Source organism: Raphanus sativus, chromosome 6 (assembly GCF_000801105.2).
Source record: "Raphanus sativus cultivar WK10039 chromosome 6, ASM80110v3, whole genome shotgun sequence".
NCBI classification, from domain to species: domain Eukaryota; kingdom Viridiplantae; phylum Streptophyta; class Magnoliopsida; order Brassicales; family Brassicaceae; genus Raphanus; species Raphanus sativus.
Genome location: NC_079516.1, coordinates 24212400 through 24230885, shown reverse-complemented (window position 1 = coordinate 24230885; position 18486 = coordinate 24212400). Strand labels below are relative to the sequence as shown.

At 29.5% G+C, this 18486-nt stretch overlaps 2 protein-coding genes and 2 long non-coding RNA genes across 8 annotated transcripts; 3 read left to right on the top strand and 1 right to left on the bottom strand.

Annotated features, from left to right (window-relative positions):
* The first annotated feature begins 290 nt into the window (after positions 1-290).
* On the top strand, positions 291-2433 carry LOC108810886 (GDSL esterase/lipase At2g19010). Its single transcript, XM_018582959.2, has 5 exons — positions 291-534; positions 918-1042; positions 1326-1550; positions 1658-1904; positions 2223-2433. Exons 1-5 carry the CDS (start codon positions 291-293, stop codon positions 2429-2431), a joined length of 1050 nt encoding a protein of 349 aa, XP_018438461.1. The 3' UTR covers positions 2432-2433.
* Positions 2434-6529: 4096 nt separating this feature from the next.
* LOC108811087 (protein RALF-like 11) lies at positions 6530-6748 on the top strand. The gene has a single exon (XM_056988724.1). The coding sequence runs from the start codon at positions 6530-6532 to the stop codon at positions 6746-6748; it is 219 nt and encodes a 72-aa protein (XP_056844704.1).
* A 652-nt stretch (positions 6749-7400) lies between these two features.
* Positions 7401-8522, top strand: LOC130496443 (uncharacterized). 2 transcript variants are annotated; one of them, XR_008935588.1, is made up of 4 exons: positions 7401-7468; positions 7578-7689; positions 7831-8067; positions 8392-8522. It is a non-coding gene; the product is annotated as an uncharacterized LOC130496443 (long non-coding RNA). The 2 variants fall into 2 exon arrangements; XR_008935587.1 differs by having other exon boundaries at positions 7831-8522.
* A 7803-nt stretch (positions 8523-16325) lies between these two features.
* Positions 16326-18486, bottom strand: LOC130496119 (uncharacterized). 4 transcript variants are annotated; one of them, XR_008935163.1, is made up of 6 exons: positions 18219-18486; positions 17343-17472; positions 16913-17040; positions 16750-16815; positions 16633-16697; positions 16326-16555 (listed from the first exon to the last, which is right to left on the bottom strand). It is a non-coding gene; the product is annotated as an uncharacterized LOC130496119 (long non-coding RNA). The 4 variants fall into 4 exon arrangements; XR_008935164.1 differs by lacking the exon at positions 17343-17472 and having other exon boundaries at positions 16395-16555; XR_008935161.1 differs by lacking the exons at positions 17343-17472; positions 18219-18486 and having other exon boundaries at positions 16395-16555; positions 16913-17193.

Here is an 18486-nt window from a genome sequence, read left to right as displayed (position 1 = left end):
AAAATACATAATTAGTAGTATTAGCATAATCCATTATCACCAGCCACGTTGACTAAATCAAAAGACTCTGCCTAATTTTTTTTTTTTGAAAGCGTGATTCTCCCTAATTTTTGTTGTATTTTCCCCATGTTTTACTCATTGCCTCAATATTGTTCATAGACTCAGATTCACATATAAACTTCAACTTTGGGGTTCTCTTGTATAACTATATATAGAAAGATCGATCGTACTTTTTCTCTTCAATAAATATTTCTCTTTTTAAGTTATCTGTGATTTGATATTTCAAAAATATGGTTAAAAAAGAATTATCTAAGGTATTTTGGGTTGTTGCTGCTACCATGTTGGCAGCTGCAACGGTGGGTTACACGCAACAAGTACCATGTTACTTCATCTTCGGAGATTCAGTTTTCGATAGTGGCAACAACAATAACTTGCAAACTAAGGCAAAAGTTAACTTTTTACCTTATGGTATTGACTTTGCCAAAGGCCCGACTGGCCGGTTCACCAATGGCCGCACTATTACAGATTTTATCGGTTAGTCTATATATGATCTTAGATTGCGTAACTTAGCGTTTGTATTCTTCAACATTTTATTTGATAGTTTAGAAAAAGAAATCATGAACAAATGAATAAATAGCGATTTAGTTAGTTAATAATTACTTTTTTAAACTAACATTTATTTGGCAAAACATTTACACTAATATCACTATAAATGGCTTCCTTTTGTTTTTATTGTTGTTGTTGTTGTTGTTGTTGCCATCATATAGTAACTATAATAGTATCCCCTTTTTCTTTATAGATGCTTATACCCATGCCTACTTACCTTCTTTGTAGTATGTATATAATATATATATATATATATATACACATATACATATTTGTTTGTATATGTAAACATGATCTTTTTTTCTTAAAAGGTGAACTCTCGGGTTTTCAGGATTTCATTCCTCCATTCGCCGGAGCATCACCAGAACGAGCTCACATCGGGATGAACTATGCTTCTGGTGCAGGAGGACTCCGTGAAGAAACTAGCGAACATCTGGTACGAAGTAAGAACTTGATAATGATAAATTTATATATAAATAAAAATGGCAATTCCATATAAAATGAGAAATAAAAATTATGGTAATCAGATCTCACATTAAAATTCCTTATTATAAATTTCAGTCAAAATTATATGATCCATTGATACTTTAGTTAATTACTATATGACAACAATAACAACAACAAACAAAAAGAAGAACCCTTTTCTAAATGAAAAATCAGCATAACTTTGAATAAAAATAATGTCTTGGATATATAATATTAGTTTCTCACGATTTTAGGGTGGTCGAATAAGTCTAAGCAACCAAATACTAAACCACAAGAAGGCGATAAAGAAAGTGAATGTACCAGTACATAGACTCGGACAATGCCTCTATGCAATCAGCATCGGAAGCAACGATTACATCAACAACTACTTCATGTCAAAACCATACAACACGAGTCGCCGTTTTAAGCCTAATCATTATGCACATTCTCTCATCTTACTCTATCATATTCATTTGAAGGTATAGTGGAACACTTCAAAAATAAATTGCATTTATCCTAGCTATATGGTAAGTATCAGTTACATTTCAGCCATGTCAATTTGTGAATATATGTAATTTTTTTGTAGACTTTGCACCACTTAGGAGCGCGGAAAGTGGCACTTTTCTCAATCAGTAAGATTGGTTGCACACCAAAGATGATTAGGTCCCATGGTGGCGGTAAAGGTTGTGCGAGAGAGGTGAACACTGCAGTGGCAATCTTCAATAAGAACCTAGAGGACCTTGTAAAAGATTTCAATAAGAACGTCCATGGTGCTAAGTTCACCTATGTCGATATTTTCTCTGGTGGAGATCCCTTAGCTTTTAAAGTTTTAGGTAATCTATATTGAACCCGAGCCTTATTACATTTTCTATCCCATATATATGAATAACATTGCCTAAGATTTAGAGAATATAGCTATATTTTCCTAGTTAAACTTGTAGGATTCTTATCAAACTTGAGGTTTTATAAACATTACAAGTGCATTCTTAGTGCCACACGCTGATTAAATCTCTGGTTTAATTAGTATTGTGTAAATCATAGAAAAAAAAGTTGTCAATCATAAAGGGAGTTTTTTAGATTCCAAAAACAAGAAATTATTATTTTTATGTAAAATTGAAAGTTGGATTTACTTTGATGTCATAATGTTGTAGGATTTAAGGTTAGACACAAGGCTTGTTGTACATTATCGCCAGGGGAAGAACTTTGCGCACCAAACAAACCAGTTTGTGCAAACCGGAGTGAATATGTCTTTTGGGATGATATTCATAGCTCCGAAGCCACTAATATGATGATGGCTAGAAGCTCGTTTGATGGACCTCTAGGTAGTCCGTACAGCATTGCCAGCCTTTTGAAGCAATAAGAATCACAGCACTACTTTTGTAATTGGCTAAATGATGTGTTACTGTATAAATGTAACAAATTTTAGATTATATTGTCATTTCCACTTTGAAATGGTTGTAACAATTTACAGGAATCAAACAGAAATCTTCAGCATCAGCTTTGCTCTTCATTTGAATATCATAATATAGAATGAAAAAAAACAACTCAATAAAACATCTAAGAAAGCCCTTTATACATCCTTAAATAAGTTCAGACTAGTGGATGTTCTAACATTTTTTTATACTCCATCCGTTTCATTTTATTTATCGTTCTAGATTTATGCACACGAATTAAGAAAACATATGATTTTGTATATTTCCAAAATAAAAACAAAATTACCTATACACCTAACCATATTTCAACCAATAGAAAAATAAAATGGAGAATATTTTTAATAAATTTTGCATTGAAACTCTAAAACGACACTTATTTTGAAACAATTTTTTATCCCTACAACGACAATTAAATAGAAATGGAGGGAGTATATAGTTATACACTTTTCTTCATTTTCACAACAAATAAAAAAAGAAATGAAGATATCGATTATATATATATAAAGATGAAGCCATTGGCGATATGCTTGCCAATGACTGTCTGAAAACGCAGAGAGGAAGACCTTGATCGGGAAAGTCCTTGCTATTTTCAAGTTCAAGGTCTGATCAAAGGATGAAGGTACAATCAGACCAAGAAGCAAGTGAGAGATGTTAATCTAAGTCCCACATTGGAAGTTAGACAAATGAGAGTCTAATATATAAAGAGATGTCCAACTCTAATTAGTACGAGGCATTTTCAGAAGGAAACCAAAAGTAAATCCATGGAGCTTGTCTTTAAGGTCCAAAATGGATAGTATTGTACTAATCGAACAATATATAATTGATCATTGACTTCACAAACCCAACAATTGGTATCAAAGTGGTTTGACAAAGATTTGCAAAAAGACCAAAATACCCTCACAGAACATGTGATATTGTTAGAGAACATTTTCAAAGGAACGAGATGTATGCGGTTCTTAGTTTGAGGAGGAGAATGAGAAATGTCAATCTAAGTCTCATTTTAGAAGTTAGACAAAGGAGAGTCTAATATATAAAGGCATGTCCAAATCTAACTAATACAAGATTTTTTGGGAAATAAACCAAAAGTAAATCCATAAAGACTTGTCTTTAAAATCAAAAGTGGATAATATCGTACTAATCGGATAATATAGAGTTGGACATGGGTTTTCACAAACCCAACAGTAAACAAACCCAACAGCAAGGACTTACGAGTTATTTAGTAACAACCTGAAAGCGCTAAACTGGTCATAATTTTGATGTGGAGGAGAACAATTTCTACCAAAACAATACCAGAAATAGAGGAAATGGCATTAATAGTAACTAGTAAGATTGCAAAACCCTGTGAAATATAATTAGTATCATGATATTACTATTCATCATAAATATTTATTATATTTTATGTATTTTTCTTTAGAATTTTTTTTCATTCCTCGTACTTCTTATTAATTACTAGTGATAGTCCGGCGCTACGCGCCGGATTCGTATGTTATACTTTTACATAAATTTATAAATTATTATATGGTCTTAACAAATAAAATATGTTAAATATGAAAATAAAAATATATTAAAAATGATATTTTCTGATCTTTTTTTACATTGGTTAGTGACCGTAGTGCATTACTTTGTTTGAAATTGTTTAATTCAAAGTGGAATAGCATAAGTGGTTGTTACTAATCGATTTAATAAAAATAGAATAAAAAGCCTATAGTCATAACAAAATTAATTTAGTTGAAATTTAAACATAAAACAAAGTTGATGTTTTATATAGAGAACATATATATATTATTAATTATTAAAATAACTATATATGAACTATAAAACTTTTACTAATATATTTAGTTCAAATAATAGAAAGATGGAATACGTTTCAAATTTTATAAATTTTATAAAAAATAAGGGTAAAGTGTCAATTTTGATAAAATAATTGGTGAGTATCTAATATATATTTTTAAAATTACAATGTTGACTTTTAAAATATAGAGTGCGAGTTGTATGTGTTACTTTAGTTTCAAGGTCTCTCAAAAAAAGTATCTTAAAATAAGAAACATAAAATTATTTTCTATATTAGTTTTGTTATAATGGAAGATTTTGTGTGTGTTCATAACGAAATTCTTATTTGTCCACCCTTATTTAGAAATATCAACGAATCTTAATATGAATCTAAATATGTTTTTTAGCTAAAAACTATAAATGGTTCCTAAACTTCTCTATTTAATGGACAACTTCTATTTTAACCGGAATGGAACAATTTCACCAAATTTCCCTAGTAAAAAACCAATTTGTTAATTAGTAAATGAGATGTTAGCATCTATAACGATCATGAGAAAGACAATTTCTAACTATCTGTGACATTCGAACATGCTGACTTGTTGCATTTAGTAATGGTTTTGACAATAAATAGTTAGTGTGGTGCAAAGGATTAATGGTGAGGGTGATGTGTGGTTTACATCAATTTTAAATAACTTTAGCAACCAGACAACGTTTTTAAATTTCTCTCAGATTGGAAGTAATGATTCTTTTTTTATTTAGTTAAGTTTTAAGAGTATATTAATCATGTTCACGGTTTTTAAAATGTAAACACGGATAGCATGCATCAGGAAAGTTATTGGTTTTCTTGCATAGTGTAACATGGAAAGATACCATAGAGTTTATGTGCCAATACCAATAGATCAAATGTTAGTCTTTTAGACTTGAATCGCCATCAATTACTAAACATTATTAGAGTGAGATGAGTGGAATTTCTAGATTGATTATATGAGGGTTACGTCAATTGCGTTAAAGAAGAAGAATCGTAGAGGCTCCATTTTCCATCGTCAACATCAAATATAAAGAAATCCTGTAAATCAATGTTTTGACACCCGACCCGGACACTGAACCGGACGATTTACCGGGTCTCTGGATCAACCGTGGGTGAACCGCGGTTTAGTAAATGAATTAGTTTTATTATAAGATAATATATTAGCTATGAAAATAAATATATAAATACTAAAGTTAATATTTTAAATGTTTTCAAACATAAAGTAATAGTTTGGATATGTATCTATTTTATGTTTAATTTTTTTTGAAAATACTTAACTTTAATTTCCATTTTTGTATTTTTATTTGACATACAAAATATTAAGAAATAGTTTAAAAGTATTTAAAAAATATGTAACATAAGAGTTATGAAATCTAAAGAAAATCAAGACATAAAATTAAAACATCATTGTAATAAATTGTCAATTACAAAAATAAACTAACATCTAATAACAATTAACACCAAAACACATTAAATAAAGTTGAGAAAAGATTTTAATTATTAAAAAGAGAATGCCACATGACATTTCCCCCCCCCCCAAGGAGCAAAAAAACTCAACTTTATTATATAATAGTTTAATTTTTTTGAAAATACTTAACTTTAATTTCCATTTTTGTATTTTTATTTGACATACAAAATATTAAGAAATAGTTTAAAAGTATTTAAAAAAATATGTAACATAAGAGTTATGAAATCTAAAGAAAATCAAGACATAAAATTAAAACATCATTGTAATAAATTGTCAATAACAAAAATAAACTAACATCTAATAACAATTAATACCAAAACACATTAAATAAAGTTGAGAAAATATTTTAATTATTAAAAGGAGAATGCCACATGGCATTTTCTCTCCAAAGAAAAAAAAACTCAACTTTATTATATAAGATTGTGTTTATTATTCTGTTTAAAGCTATTTTGTTCCTCTAGTTATCAGTTCGAGTTTCTGTTTATTAGTTTTAAGCAATTTTTTCTGCGTATAGATAATTCAGTTTAAACTGCCGTAAACAATTTAGACAACAAAACAGCACTCTTACCCAAATATAACATAAAAACTGATAAAATAACTGAAAGAGTCTTAATTTTACATCCTTAATTTAGCAATATGTAATGAATATTCTAACCATTTTTCGTATAAATATCTATTTCACAATTCCCCATTTTCACAACAAACAAAAGTAGTAAGAAGAAACATTGACAATAGTATCACAATTTTTCTTTTCTAAAAATGAAGAGATCGGTGATATGCTTGCTAGTGATTTGTGCCGCCGTTGTAGCTATACCAGTGGAGGGTGTGAAGTACATAGATTTTGGTGCGCTTAACCCGTGCATGGGTCCTAATCCTCCTCCGGGATGCAATCCTCCAGGCTCCCACCATAAGAAACCTGTCCCTGCCAACGAGTATAGACGTGGATGTACCACCATCCATCGGTGCCGTCGAGACTGAACCCGATATGATGCTCATTATCTAAATTTCCGTCGTATGTCTTTGCTTTATAAAAAATGTTGAAGTGTATGTATGTATATGCATGATATTATTGCATAAGTTATGAACTAAGAATTTCAAACTTAAAATCATTAGATTGAAATATAAAATATATCATATTTGCTGTAATTAAAGTGGGTTAATAAGCATGCAATTTTATTTACCGTTCAAAAAATAATTGCTTGCTAGCAAAGCCAAATGGGTTAATAATCTTAACTAGATTTTGACACGTGCTTTTAAAGCGCGGAATTATTTTCGGTTGAAAGATATTTTATATAATAAATTTATAATTTTACTTATAATTTGTATATGCCTAACACAAAGCTTGGATCTGTATTGCAGGTCTAATTCCTTAAAACTGATATTATCATAAAGTTCTAGTTTTGTTTCTTAGCGTTTGTCTAATGATTGTGAAACAACTACATAAGCTCTTTACCCGTACTTTCTAGAATTCAATAACTAAATCTATTATTTTCACTGCAATCTGATTTGGTTGACTTATAACATCTTCTCATATAGGTTTTAAAGATTCAGGCTTAGTTGTTTGTTTAAACTAAGTCTATATCTATTATATCTCTAATTTGAAACACCTCGAGTGTTCTGCTGCACAATTCTCCAACCTTATTTGATTTTTTTTCCAACTTGCAGCAGAACACTCGAGGTGTTTCAAATTAGAGATATGTAGGATATTACTTCTCTTTAGAGATATGTAGGATATTACTTCTCTTTCCAATTTGAAAGCGTAGTGTAAGTTCCTGTTTGATATCTGAACATCTCTATGTGCTCGCAGTTTGAGTTGCAGAGGTAAAACAAAAGCTTAAGACAATGGAAACACTTGAAAAGGAACTCATCCACCGTCAGAGAGCTTTATTGAAAAAAAAACAATGATCCAGATTCCTCAGGTTTTTCCCACAATTTATATCTCTCCTATGTCTATATATCTATAAAACTTATTATTGAGCTTTTGTGCATCTTTGTTGAATTTGGAAAATTTTGTATCTTAAAGTTTCAAAATTTCTCACTTTTTGTTTGTTCTTCAACAGAGAACGTGTAAGAGGTCGAACAAACAGAGAGAGAGAGAGACTGGTCAAGTTGCAGATAAGAAGCGTTTACGAGAAAAACAGAGGCTGTTAAATCAATATGTTCACAGAGATAGTCCGAGTTAGGTAACGAATGAATGGAACGAGAGCTTTACTAAGGTTTAGCACAAAGGGTCAATGGATAAGAAGTATAACTCTTTCTGGGTTTCTCTCTCTAGGTGACTCGCTGCTACCGCCAAAGTAAAGTTTCAATCTTTGTAGTTTTTCAGTTTAGCTTTTTGGATTTATTGGGTTTCGAAGATCTGGACATCTTTAGAATCAGATTCAATCACTGTTTCATGTGCTAAGGTTTGTTAGGTACTCAGTAGACTTTGGTGTTTCATTGAAGTACCTGGAAATGGTTTTAAGTGGCAAAGACACAAACTTTTAGAGTATTGAGTTATGTGTCTTGATGTTTGGACGGTTGATTCTTCAGTATATTATCAGTTCTCTATCTGGACGTGTAATTAAAGAATATGTTCAGAAGCTTATAGTAATAACTTGAGATTCTGGTGGATGATCAAGAGGGAGTCAGGTGCAAGCGAGTGAAACACAAGAGAGTCAGATGCAAGCGAGGGAGACACAAGAGAGTCAGGGAGAACAGCAAGCAAGCGAGTCACAAGAGCAAACGAGCCAGTCTCAGCAAGTCTCTGTACCATTGAACAGATCATAATCAGGAAATCAGTCAGGTGGTCTCTCAAAACAGTCCTATTGGTACTGGCCGGTCAGATACGAGTCAGTCTCAGAGCAGTCCCGTTGGTGCGGGGCAGTCTGAAATGAGTCAGACCACCCATGTGTCGGACTCGGATCCTCCTCCAGCACCAACGAGCCACACCCATACATCATCAGATTCTCAAGTGTCAGACCAGAGAGAGCCCGATGATGAGAAGATGGAGGACACCGCAACCTCAGAAAATGAGAGGTCCGAAGTTGAGAAGTTAAAGGAATCTTCTGCAGAAGAAGAAGACTGAGTGTAACCTTCTCCGACATGTATTGGTAGCATTTTTTAAAAGATTTTATTTTTATTTCAAATGAATTTTGTAGAATTAAATTAAAGATGTCACTGTATCATAAGCGATTGTAGAATTCAGGGTTTTGTTGGTCTCATTGTCACTGCAGTTTATATTATTTAGGGAAATTCCAACTGTAATTTTCATGTTGCTGCAGAGATTTGATTTGAGATTAGTCTGGATTTGAGCCAAGAATCGGGTTACATAGATATTCATTAACTGATATCGTATGAGTGATGCAAGTGCTAAATACTAGGATGCATGTAGACTCTTACGCATAGGCATGTGGTTTTTAAATAAACTAATTTGTTACAACTGATATCGCAGGTTGTAGAAGATGGATATGAGTTCTTTGCAAAGAGACAACTGGTGACAATATTCTCTGCACCCAACTACTGTGGTGAGTTTGACAATGCTGGCGCAATGATGAGTGTTGATGATAGCTTGACATGTTCGTTCCAAATCCTCAAGTCAACTGAGAAGAAAGGAAGATTTGGATACAACAACAACATTCATAGGACATATTTGATATTAATCAGACCTTTCTTGGTTTATCATCTTACTTAGATTCTCAAAAATATTTTTTTTGAGACTATGTCTCCTTTTCAAGGTTGTGTTTTGTTCCGAGGTGTTAATGGTCTGACTGAATTTGCTTATTCTATTTTTTTGTTTTGTTTTCCGAATCATTGTCCTTGAAATTGTATTTTTTAGCTCTTTCTCTCTAGATTCATTAATTCTGATATTTTTAGTGTTTTCAAGACATGTGTAGACATCAACAAGATTAGTTTTTATAGTTCTATAACTTACCTAAAACTTTTTATCATCTAGATGATCTCTGGAATTCAATTGTATATGGGGTGATAGTGTAAGTTGTTCTCAATCACATGTGCCATTGAGAATGGTGTTGTGTCTTTTGCGTATATTTTGCAAATGTGTGATGGTGAACACCTAGCCTCTCCATGTCAACTTTTACTGATAAAACACTTGGACATCTTCTGATTCTCTTCTTTTTTCGGGTTGCAAATACAAACTGCAACAGCCTAAAAAAATATTTTTTCCGGTAGAGATCCAAATGCTCTCTTATTTTCACATGAAAAAAATTTATAGTCTACATTGATAATCAATCACTCAATAGAGGAATGGAATAATAAACAGTAATGTCGTAACACCCAATGTTAAGTGAAACTTTACTAATAAACACTTCCATCGTATAACAAATATTTAACAATATGCAAGTACAACTAAACGAATAACAATTTTATATCAACAGAAATACATGGGGGAATCTATATAATTTAGAACCTGAAGAGTTTTTTTTTTTTGAGAAATGATTTTGGAAGATTTAAGAAATACTCTGATCGAAGTTTAAACTAAAAACTTCACTAAAACACTTTACAATGACTGAAAACTGCTACAAACCACAACTTCAAAATATTTCAAAACTGTTAAATATTTTATAAAATAAAAATCCAATAATTGAATATGAAATCGTAGAACCTACAATTTTGAACATTGCTACCGTGGCGTAGATGATACAAATATACTAAAGATTCATAATGGTCTTACAATGTTCATAATCTGGTTACAGGACCAAGTTCAAAATATTTATCGAAATAGCCATATGATACAAATATACTAAAGAGTATGTGGTGTTTGAGGCTTTTACTCATTAGTAGATTCTGGTTTGTAACGAGAGGTACAGACTTATTTAGTTATTTTTTGGTTTAAGGAAAAGGGCTAAGAGTTATTTTTATTGTATGTTTCAAGCCAAAACAAATATTCCTAGATTATTCAAGAGATAGAGATTCACTGTACGAATTATTTGGATGATCATTGTTTTAGTCACATCTATTATCATATGTATAAGTTTCATTTATGATTTTCTGTTTTATCATATGTGTTTTGCGTATAAAGTAAGAAAAATTGTTTTTTACCTTTTATACATTAACTAAATTTCATTGATGTAATTTTAATTTAACTTAATATTATTAAATATTATCAAAATTTGTAGAAGTGTTAAAAACAATGATGTGTTACATTTTCAATATAAAACAAATAAAACAATGTTTTATTTTTACTTATATGAATAGTATGTATATAAATTAATGATTTATGAAAATGAAACTATATGTTTAAAAAATCATAAATTTAGTAAAACCAAATTTCAAAATTTAAATCTGCCAAAACGGAAAATGGCCGAAAATTAAAAATATGTTGGAGGGAGAGTTCGTACCCTGGTCCAGGCGCCTGCACGAAGGATATTCCTATGTCGAATGAGACATCAGGAAAAAACATTTAAGGGTTTGAAAATATCTTCGGTCAAAGTATATAAACATCTAACTATGTAAATAAGTGTGTTCCATTTAACAAATGCAGATGACTCAGGTTTTGGATAAACAAAATATTTAAATAATCATTATAAGAAAACTGAGCAAACCACGTTTATTCGGAATATTCTGGATAACGCGGTTTCTTAAAAATCACATATATTCGGTATATTATAGATTCCCAAACTAAAATTACTTTTTAATCTCGGCTAGATTCGATTATAATTAGTTTGTTTTTATCGGATTGAGCACCCCTAAATAATTCACCGACTTTCTTATTGCTTTGAGAAATACATCACTCTCATTCTAAACACAAACATTAAAACATATGATCGAAAAATAAACTATCAACACACTTTTTTGCGCGTAGCGCGGAGAAAGAATCTAGTTACATATAAACGGTTTCATAACTAATATATTCAACATATGTATCTTTAATATTCCACAAATCTAGCGTTTGTTTCAAAATCTAAAACCAACACAACGTACAAACAATTAAAATCATGATTAATCATAAATTTGGAGGGTGATTGGTTTAGTCTGTGAGTGCTGTACACAGCTTTAATCTTCTCCACGGCACTCGAGTGAAATCAATCAAAGCTTTGATCAATTTTTTAGTCTCACAGCCATATCTATCTTTTATTTTATTTTATGGCTGTGGAGAGCTAAATTCCTAGAGTGCTCTTTCAACTGCTTTTGAAAATATTTTCTCTCCTTTATATCAATCCATGTACGCTTGCTTTCCTATATAGTAATATATTTCATTAATATAAATATAATGATATATTTCTTGCATACATAATCCACAAAATATTACAAATACTATGAATATACATACATATATATATATATAAATGTTTCACATACATATACAAATAAAATTACATGTACTAATTTATATCATAATCATCTTATAATTTTTAAAATAACTAATTAACTTATAAATTTTAATTTTAAAATATTATTATTTAGTTCTAGTTTTAATTTTAATATAATAGAGTTTAATTTTAGTATAAATACATAATGTTAATACTAACCAATCATGCTTTTTAGAAAAAACTTACAGCTACAATCTTAATAGTAACTAGATTTTGACCCGCACAACCGTGCGGATATTTTTCATATTTATATATTTATTCAGTTATTTAATTAGTATATATTTTAGATTATTCATATATATAAATGTTTAAATCACTATTTCAACTACAATAATTTTATAGTTTTCATGCTGTTAATTAACTAACTATTTCAAATGATCACATAAATATATATATATATATATATATATATATGTATATATATATATATATGTTGCTTCTTATTATGTATGTATTTTATATTTAATTTATTATGATCCCGATCCGTAATTCAAAGTGCTAGATTTCTTTTAAAAATTTGTTTTGTTTATTCAGTTTATATAATAAATTATTGTATATGTAAGAGTTTAAGAAAAGTTAACTTTTTATACATCTATCTTATTAAAATAGAAACATTACAACTTCTTCTAGGTGGATTTTAAAGTTGGACCTTATGTAATTAATGTTATATTAATCTACTTATTATTAGACATGTCTTTTTTAAATAATTAATATCAACCATTACCATAGTTTTTCACTTCTTACCTTATTATTATATCAACTACGCATGTTTCTTTATATTGCATATATTTTACTATAAGCTAGATACATCCGCTAGCATATTATATTATAAGATAGATTATTAATAATACATCTACTAACATATAATACTATACGACAGATTACTAATAATACAATATATTATCTGTATTCATTAACTTGCATCTATCAATATTAGCAATACTATGAAGACGACTAACTATATACTTTGAACCTATAAACCATGATATACTAATTTATAACAAAAATGATATTACTGTTACAAATTAGTTTTTATAAAAATTATTTATAGCAGCAATTTGTTATATAAGATAAATTTATTTTTTTTCCTGTTCAGAAAAAAAGAAACCTATGAATGTATACCATTAATTTAGCCAAAAATCTTCCGAATAAATAGTAAATCTCACCAACCCAAAAAAAATGAATTAAAAATATAACAAAAGATATTATGTTTGAAATTTAGCTCACTGGGTCGGGTATAAATCTGTTCATTTCAGGTATGAGTTCTTCGAGTTCTCAACATTTGGATCTAAGTAGGTATTTGATTTTTTTTTTTGTCCGGGTCGATTTTTTTTGGTTCCGGATCATTCTAACTTTTTTTATATTATAAATCTTAAATAATATACAACATGTATATAAAGTATGTGAATCAAAAGATAAATCCGCGCAGGTGCGCGGGTCATGATCTAGTGTATCTATTATATTAAAACAGAAGTCATAACTTTGATTCATGTGTGATATTTTAAAAAATAGATCCTTAACTAGAAATGACTTACCATTCATTGATTACTAAATATATTGTTCATTAATATATTGTTTCTAATCTATTAATCCTAAAAATCAGGATTGGTTAATATACACATATTCTAAATTTTAATCATAATATCTTTTGATATCTTTTCATTTTAAATTTATATTATATATATATATTTTAAATTTCGAAAATCTATTAAAAGATCTTATCAAGATCTTAATTTTCAAAATTATATATAACTTTTTAACTAATTCCGAAATTAGTTTTCAAATATTATTATAAATTAATATATTCAGTTGTCTTTTATAAAATGAAAAATAAAATATTATATCTTATTTTTATCGATAATATAATCACAATCAGTCAGGTTAATTTTTTTATCATATTGAACTTAATATGATAAATTATATTAAACTGATAAAATATTTATCTTAAAAATATAATATGATGACAAAGCGGCTTAACATTAACAGACTATATACTATATGTACAAAAATTAACATATATTTCACTTTTGTAAATATAATTATATCGTGTAAAATGAATAAACATAGAAAATACTGCTAAAAATAAATCCAGTTTATTAATGTTAAACCATTCTACCAACATATTATATTTTTAGAATAAAAGTTTTATATTTATGAAAATAAAATATACTAACTTATCAATTTAAAATATTTTATCATATTTAGTTCAATATAGTAATTTTAATTAAAATGTTAGATTTGTTAAAAATGGCATACTTCAGAATTATTTTGTATTTAATTTACTATAATCCCGAACCGTAATTCAAAAAGCTAGATTTCTTTTAGTAATTTGTTTTGTTTATTCAGTTTATATAATAGATCATTGTATATATAAAATTTTAAGATAAGTTAATTTTTTATAAATTAATATTTATTTTTATCTTAAATAAAAATGAAGATATTAAATGATATTATTTAATATGAAGATCAATAATAGATAAAAATGCCGTGTGACCAAGTCTAGTAAGTAGTCCATTTTTTAAAAAAATCACACATAAATTAGAAGTCACGACTTCTGTTTTAATATAATAGATGGAACAGAGAGAATAGAAATATACAAATATTAAAACTAATACTATAAATTATCTTCATGCATTGATGGTTTTATGAAAATATATATCATATTTTCAAATACATTTTGTTAATTATTTATTAACTATAAAAATAATTAATATATTAATTTCTTTTAAACTTAATTTATGTGTATTTTTACAGTTTTGACATGAAATCAATTCAAATTATTATAAATGAATAAATACTTTAATTTAAATGATATAATTTTTAGTCCTAAATTTTTATAAAATTATCATATATATATATATGGATTTACACTTCCAACACATATCTTTTCCTATTTTTTTGAAAATCTCACTTTTAAGTTACGTTTTCATACGCTTTCGCTTTCACGTACCTGTTTCTGTTTCCATGTATCACGAGAGAAGAATTATCTTTTTAATCGGTAGGTATTAGACATCATTCAATTAGTTGACAAAAAAAAAGACATCATTCAATTTTGTATTTATTTTTGACCTTTATATATTGTAGGAATAGTGTTTGTCATCACCACAACTTTATATTTTTTTTATTATTTATACTTATAGTTCCCTCAATAAATTTGCTTGGTTGTTCTGTAATGTATATATGTTTATTATATTTTCAATATTTAAGAGCTATATATAAATAATTAGATATTTATTTTAAAATACGTGGCATGCCTCTCCATCCTTTAAAAAGAGTAAAATACTTAATTAAAACCATTAATTAATTTATATTTAAATATATAATGTATATGAACTATATATATACATTTAGAGTAAATTATACGAAGAATTTAGATATATATAAATTCAAGATTGATTGTTAATATAAGAAGTAAATTTGGGATATTAAGTACTAAGGAGTCTAACAATAAAATGTTAACTGAAACTTAGTTATGATTTAACTATTCTTTTATATTCAGAAATTTTTTGAAGCTTTCTTCATCTTTTTCCTTTTAATTTCTACACAACTATGTTCTGGACAATATACACATTTTTCTCTATATGAGATACTATAATTAAAACCAAAACATAGATACTATATTTTTTTCCTTTCAAATTGAAACAATTAAAACATAAACAAATGATTACATGAAAAGTCGATAAGTTTTATAGTTTTGGAAAGTTTGCATAGATACTATAGTTGTTAACTGGAAAATATGATATACACCAACATGTTGTTTCTCAAGCATAGACTCAAATCTTTTGGAAATTTAAAATATGTATTTTTCTTGTTTTCTTTCTTTATTTGCATCATAAAATATATGAATTAAGTATTTATGCTTTTAACAGTACAATTATTCTTTTGAGAAGTTTATAATTAAAAACTTATCATGTTTCTATTATTTGAAAATTTTAGATTTAATGATTATTCTTCAGTAATGCTTTTAGATGTATAAACTTCATAGCTTGTTGATAAATCAAACAAATGTTGAAATTTTTTATTTTTCAGGTTTGGATCTTAGACAATTTTAAAATTAGAACATTGACTCTGTGACACAAATGACCATCCAACACTTTTGGGTTCAAGTAAACAAACAATATGTCTCTTACCTTAAATCTCAAACCACCCAAATCCACTTTCAAAATTCACAACTTTTCTCAAAAACAAAGAGGCAGTGGGAGAATTCATAGGAGACGTGAGGAAGCTAGCGAGCAAGATGATGGTACTGATGGATGAAAATTTGGGTTTACCTAAATGTTACATAAAGAAAGATTTAACGAAGGGATGGACGATGGAGAAGATACAACTTTTTTTGGAACCAAAATTTTTACACTAAGTAAGATCCAGTAAGCTGTTTACAATCTTACAATTTGTACATAATTATACATTCAAAAGAAACAATCTTCTTTGGCGTACATAAGCTGAAGTTCCTGAACCGCTGGTTGGAATGATTCTGAACGAAGACATTAAAAAATTGAGGATTTAGAAAGTCGGAAGAAAATGCAAAATACATGAAGATGAAAGTCTAACCACATTATTAATCACTCCGCTCCCTCCAAATGCATACACATTAAGCACCCTGATTGAATTAAAGTCTAACCACATTATTAATCACTCCGCTCCCTCCAAAAAAAAATGTTCACTCACCTTTGTGGAATCACATGCTTGACATCTCATAGTTAAAATCTGACTCTTTGATAACTTCTGGAAGCTCTGCGTTTAGATTGTTTATATGCAATTACAAATTCCAAGACTTCAGGAAAAAATGGGAAGCTTTAAAATAGGTTGAGCTGAGACAATTAGGTTTTACCTCACGTGAGAAAGCAACATACTTCACATGAACACCATCGAGTATACCACCAGTTCAAAGAGGAGAATCAAACTTATACCTGAATTTCGGAAACATAGATCTGACGAACGATGATGATCTGCAAAAATCTATCGAACAACAGTCGTAAGAATTTTTGTAACATCTACAAAAGAGTTTCACACTATCTTTATCTATCATGGTAAAGTTTCAGACATAATAAATTCACATGTCTGATCACATTATTGAGACAAAGACATAGCCCACTACGGTAAATCCTAATATCCCACCAAAATTATTAAAAAAACCCTCAAAAAACTTTGATATCTAAATCCATTAAAAACAAATCTATAAGATTTACCATTGTTCAACCCAAGAACAGTCATGATAAAAATGGACTATCTTTTCTAGAGGAAGAATGGTATAATGGTACCTGAACAGGATAGAGATTCTTATCCTTGGATAATCTGGTATATCTAGAAGGCTAAGAACGACAAACTCTTCAGGGGGATAGATAGAGATCCAGTAGAACTCGTACGTTATGCTGAGAGTGAATGTCAGGCCTGGTATGATGCAAATGAGGTGATACCATCATTGATACAGGGAAAACAATGTCGAAGAAACACAAGTCATAAGCTTGGGTAACATATGTTTGCTAGATGGGTCCTGGACAGCCAACGTTCAGTATAGTGGATGTGGATAGGTTTGGATGGATAGTGGCGGGAAGAATCAACTCATGGGAGCACGAAATCTCTCTAGACAGGAATCAGCTTTGCACTCGGAACTTGAAGCATTGAGATGGGCAATGGAGATATGCTACAACACTCGACATGCCAGAGCTTTGGAACAGACTGCAAGGACTTGATTGCCATGATTAAGGAGCCTCATGCTTGGCCAAGCTTTGCCACGGAATTGGAGAGGATAAAAACATTACTAATATGCTTCCCCGACTTCAATATCTCCTATGTTCCTCGAGCGCGCAATCAGTTCTCAGATTTTTTAGCTAAGACGGCTAGATCCTTCCATAGGGAGTTTTTTTATTGGTTGTGTTCTATTCGGTCTGGTTACCCAGACCACCTCAAGTTTGAGTAATAGAATAGCCGTTTGTCGTCAAAAAAAAAAAAACAGTCATGATAAATAAAATGCACGCAGCTCGAGGTTGGTGATGAATAAGTAATAGCTAATAACTTGAAAAGTCCACAACACAATGGGATATCAAACATTTTAGAATGATATTTTGTGACTGGTCCCTGCTCCATGTTACTAATTGAAGACAACTAATATTGTGAAACAGGAAAGTTAAGCATACCTTTGCTCAGTTACGCTTAATTTGAAGTCTATTCTTCATGCCGAGTGCATCTTTTGTATAGACCAGTTGAGGCATTTACCATTATTCATCTTCAACTGTTCCTTCTCATTAATTGAAAGCAAAGTTTTTCATAGTCTATTTAACTATTTTGTTTCTCCGCATAGGTCATAGACTCATTGTTAACCGCTTTCAATCAGACATTGTTGGAATCCAGAAGGTTGGTCGATCTGCACTCTGTTCCTTAGACCATACACAAGAGAAACGAAAG

Coding starts and splice junctions, on each gene's coding strand:
- LOC108810886 (XM_018582959.2), top strand. CDS start 291: ATGGTTAAAAAAGAATTATCTAAGGTATTTTGGGTTGTTGCTGCTACC. Junction 535..917: donor CACTATTACAGATTTTATCG/GTTAGTCTATAT, acceptor TTTTCTTAAAAG/GTGAACTCTCGGGTTTTCAG. Junction 1,905..2,222: donor CTTAGCTTTTAAAGTTTTAG/GTAATCTATATT, acceptor ATAATGTTGTAG/GATTTAAGGTTAGACACAAG.
- LOC108811087 (XM_056988724.1), top strand. CDS start 6,530: ATGAAGAGATCGGTGATATGCTTGCTAGTGATTTGTGCCGCCGTTGTA.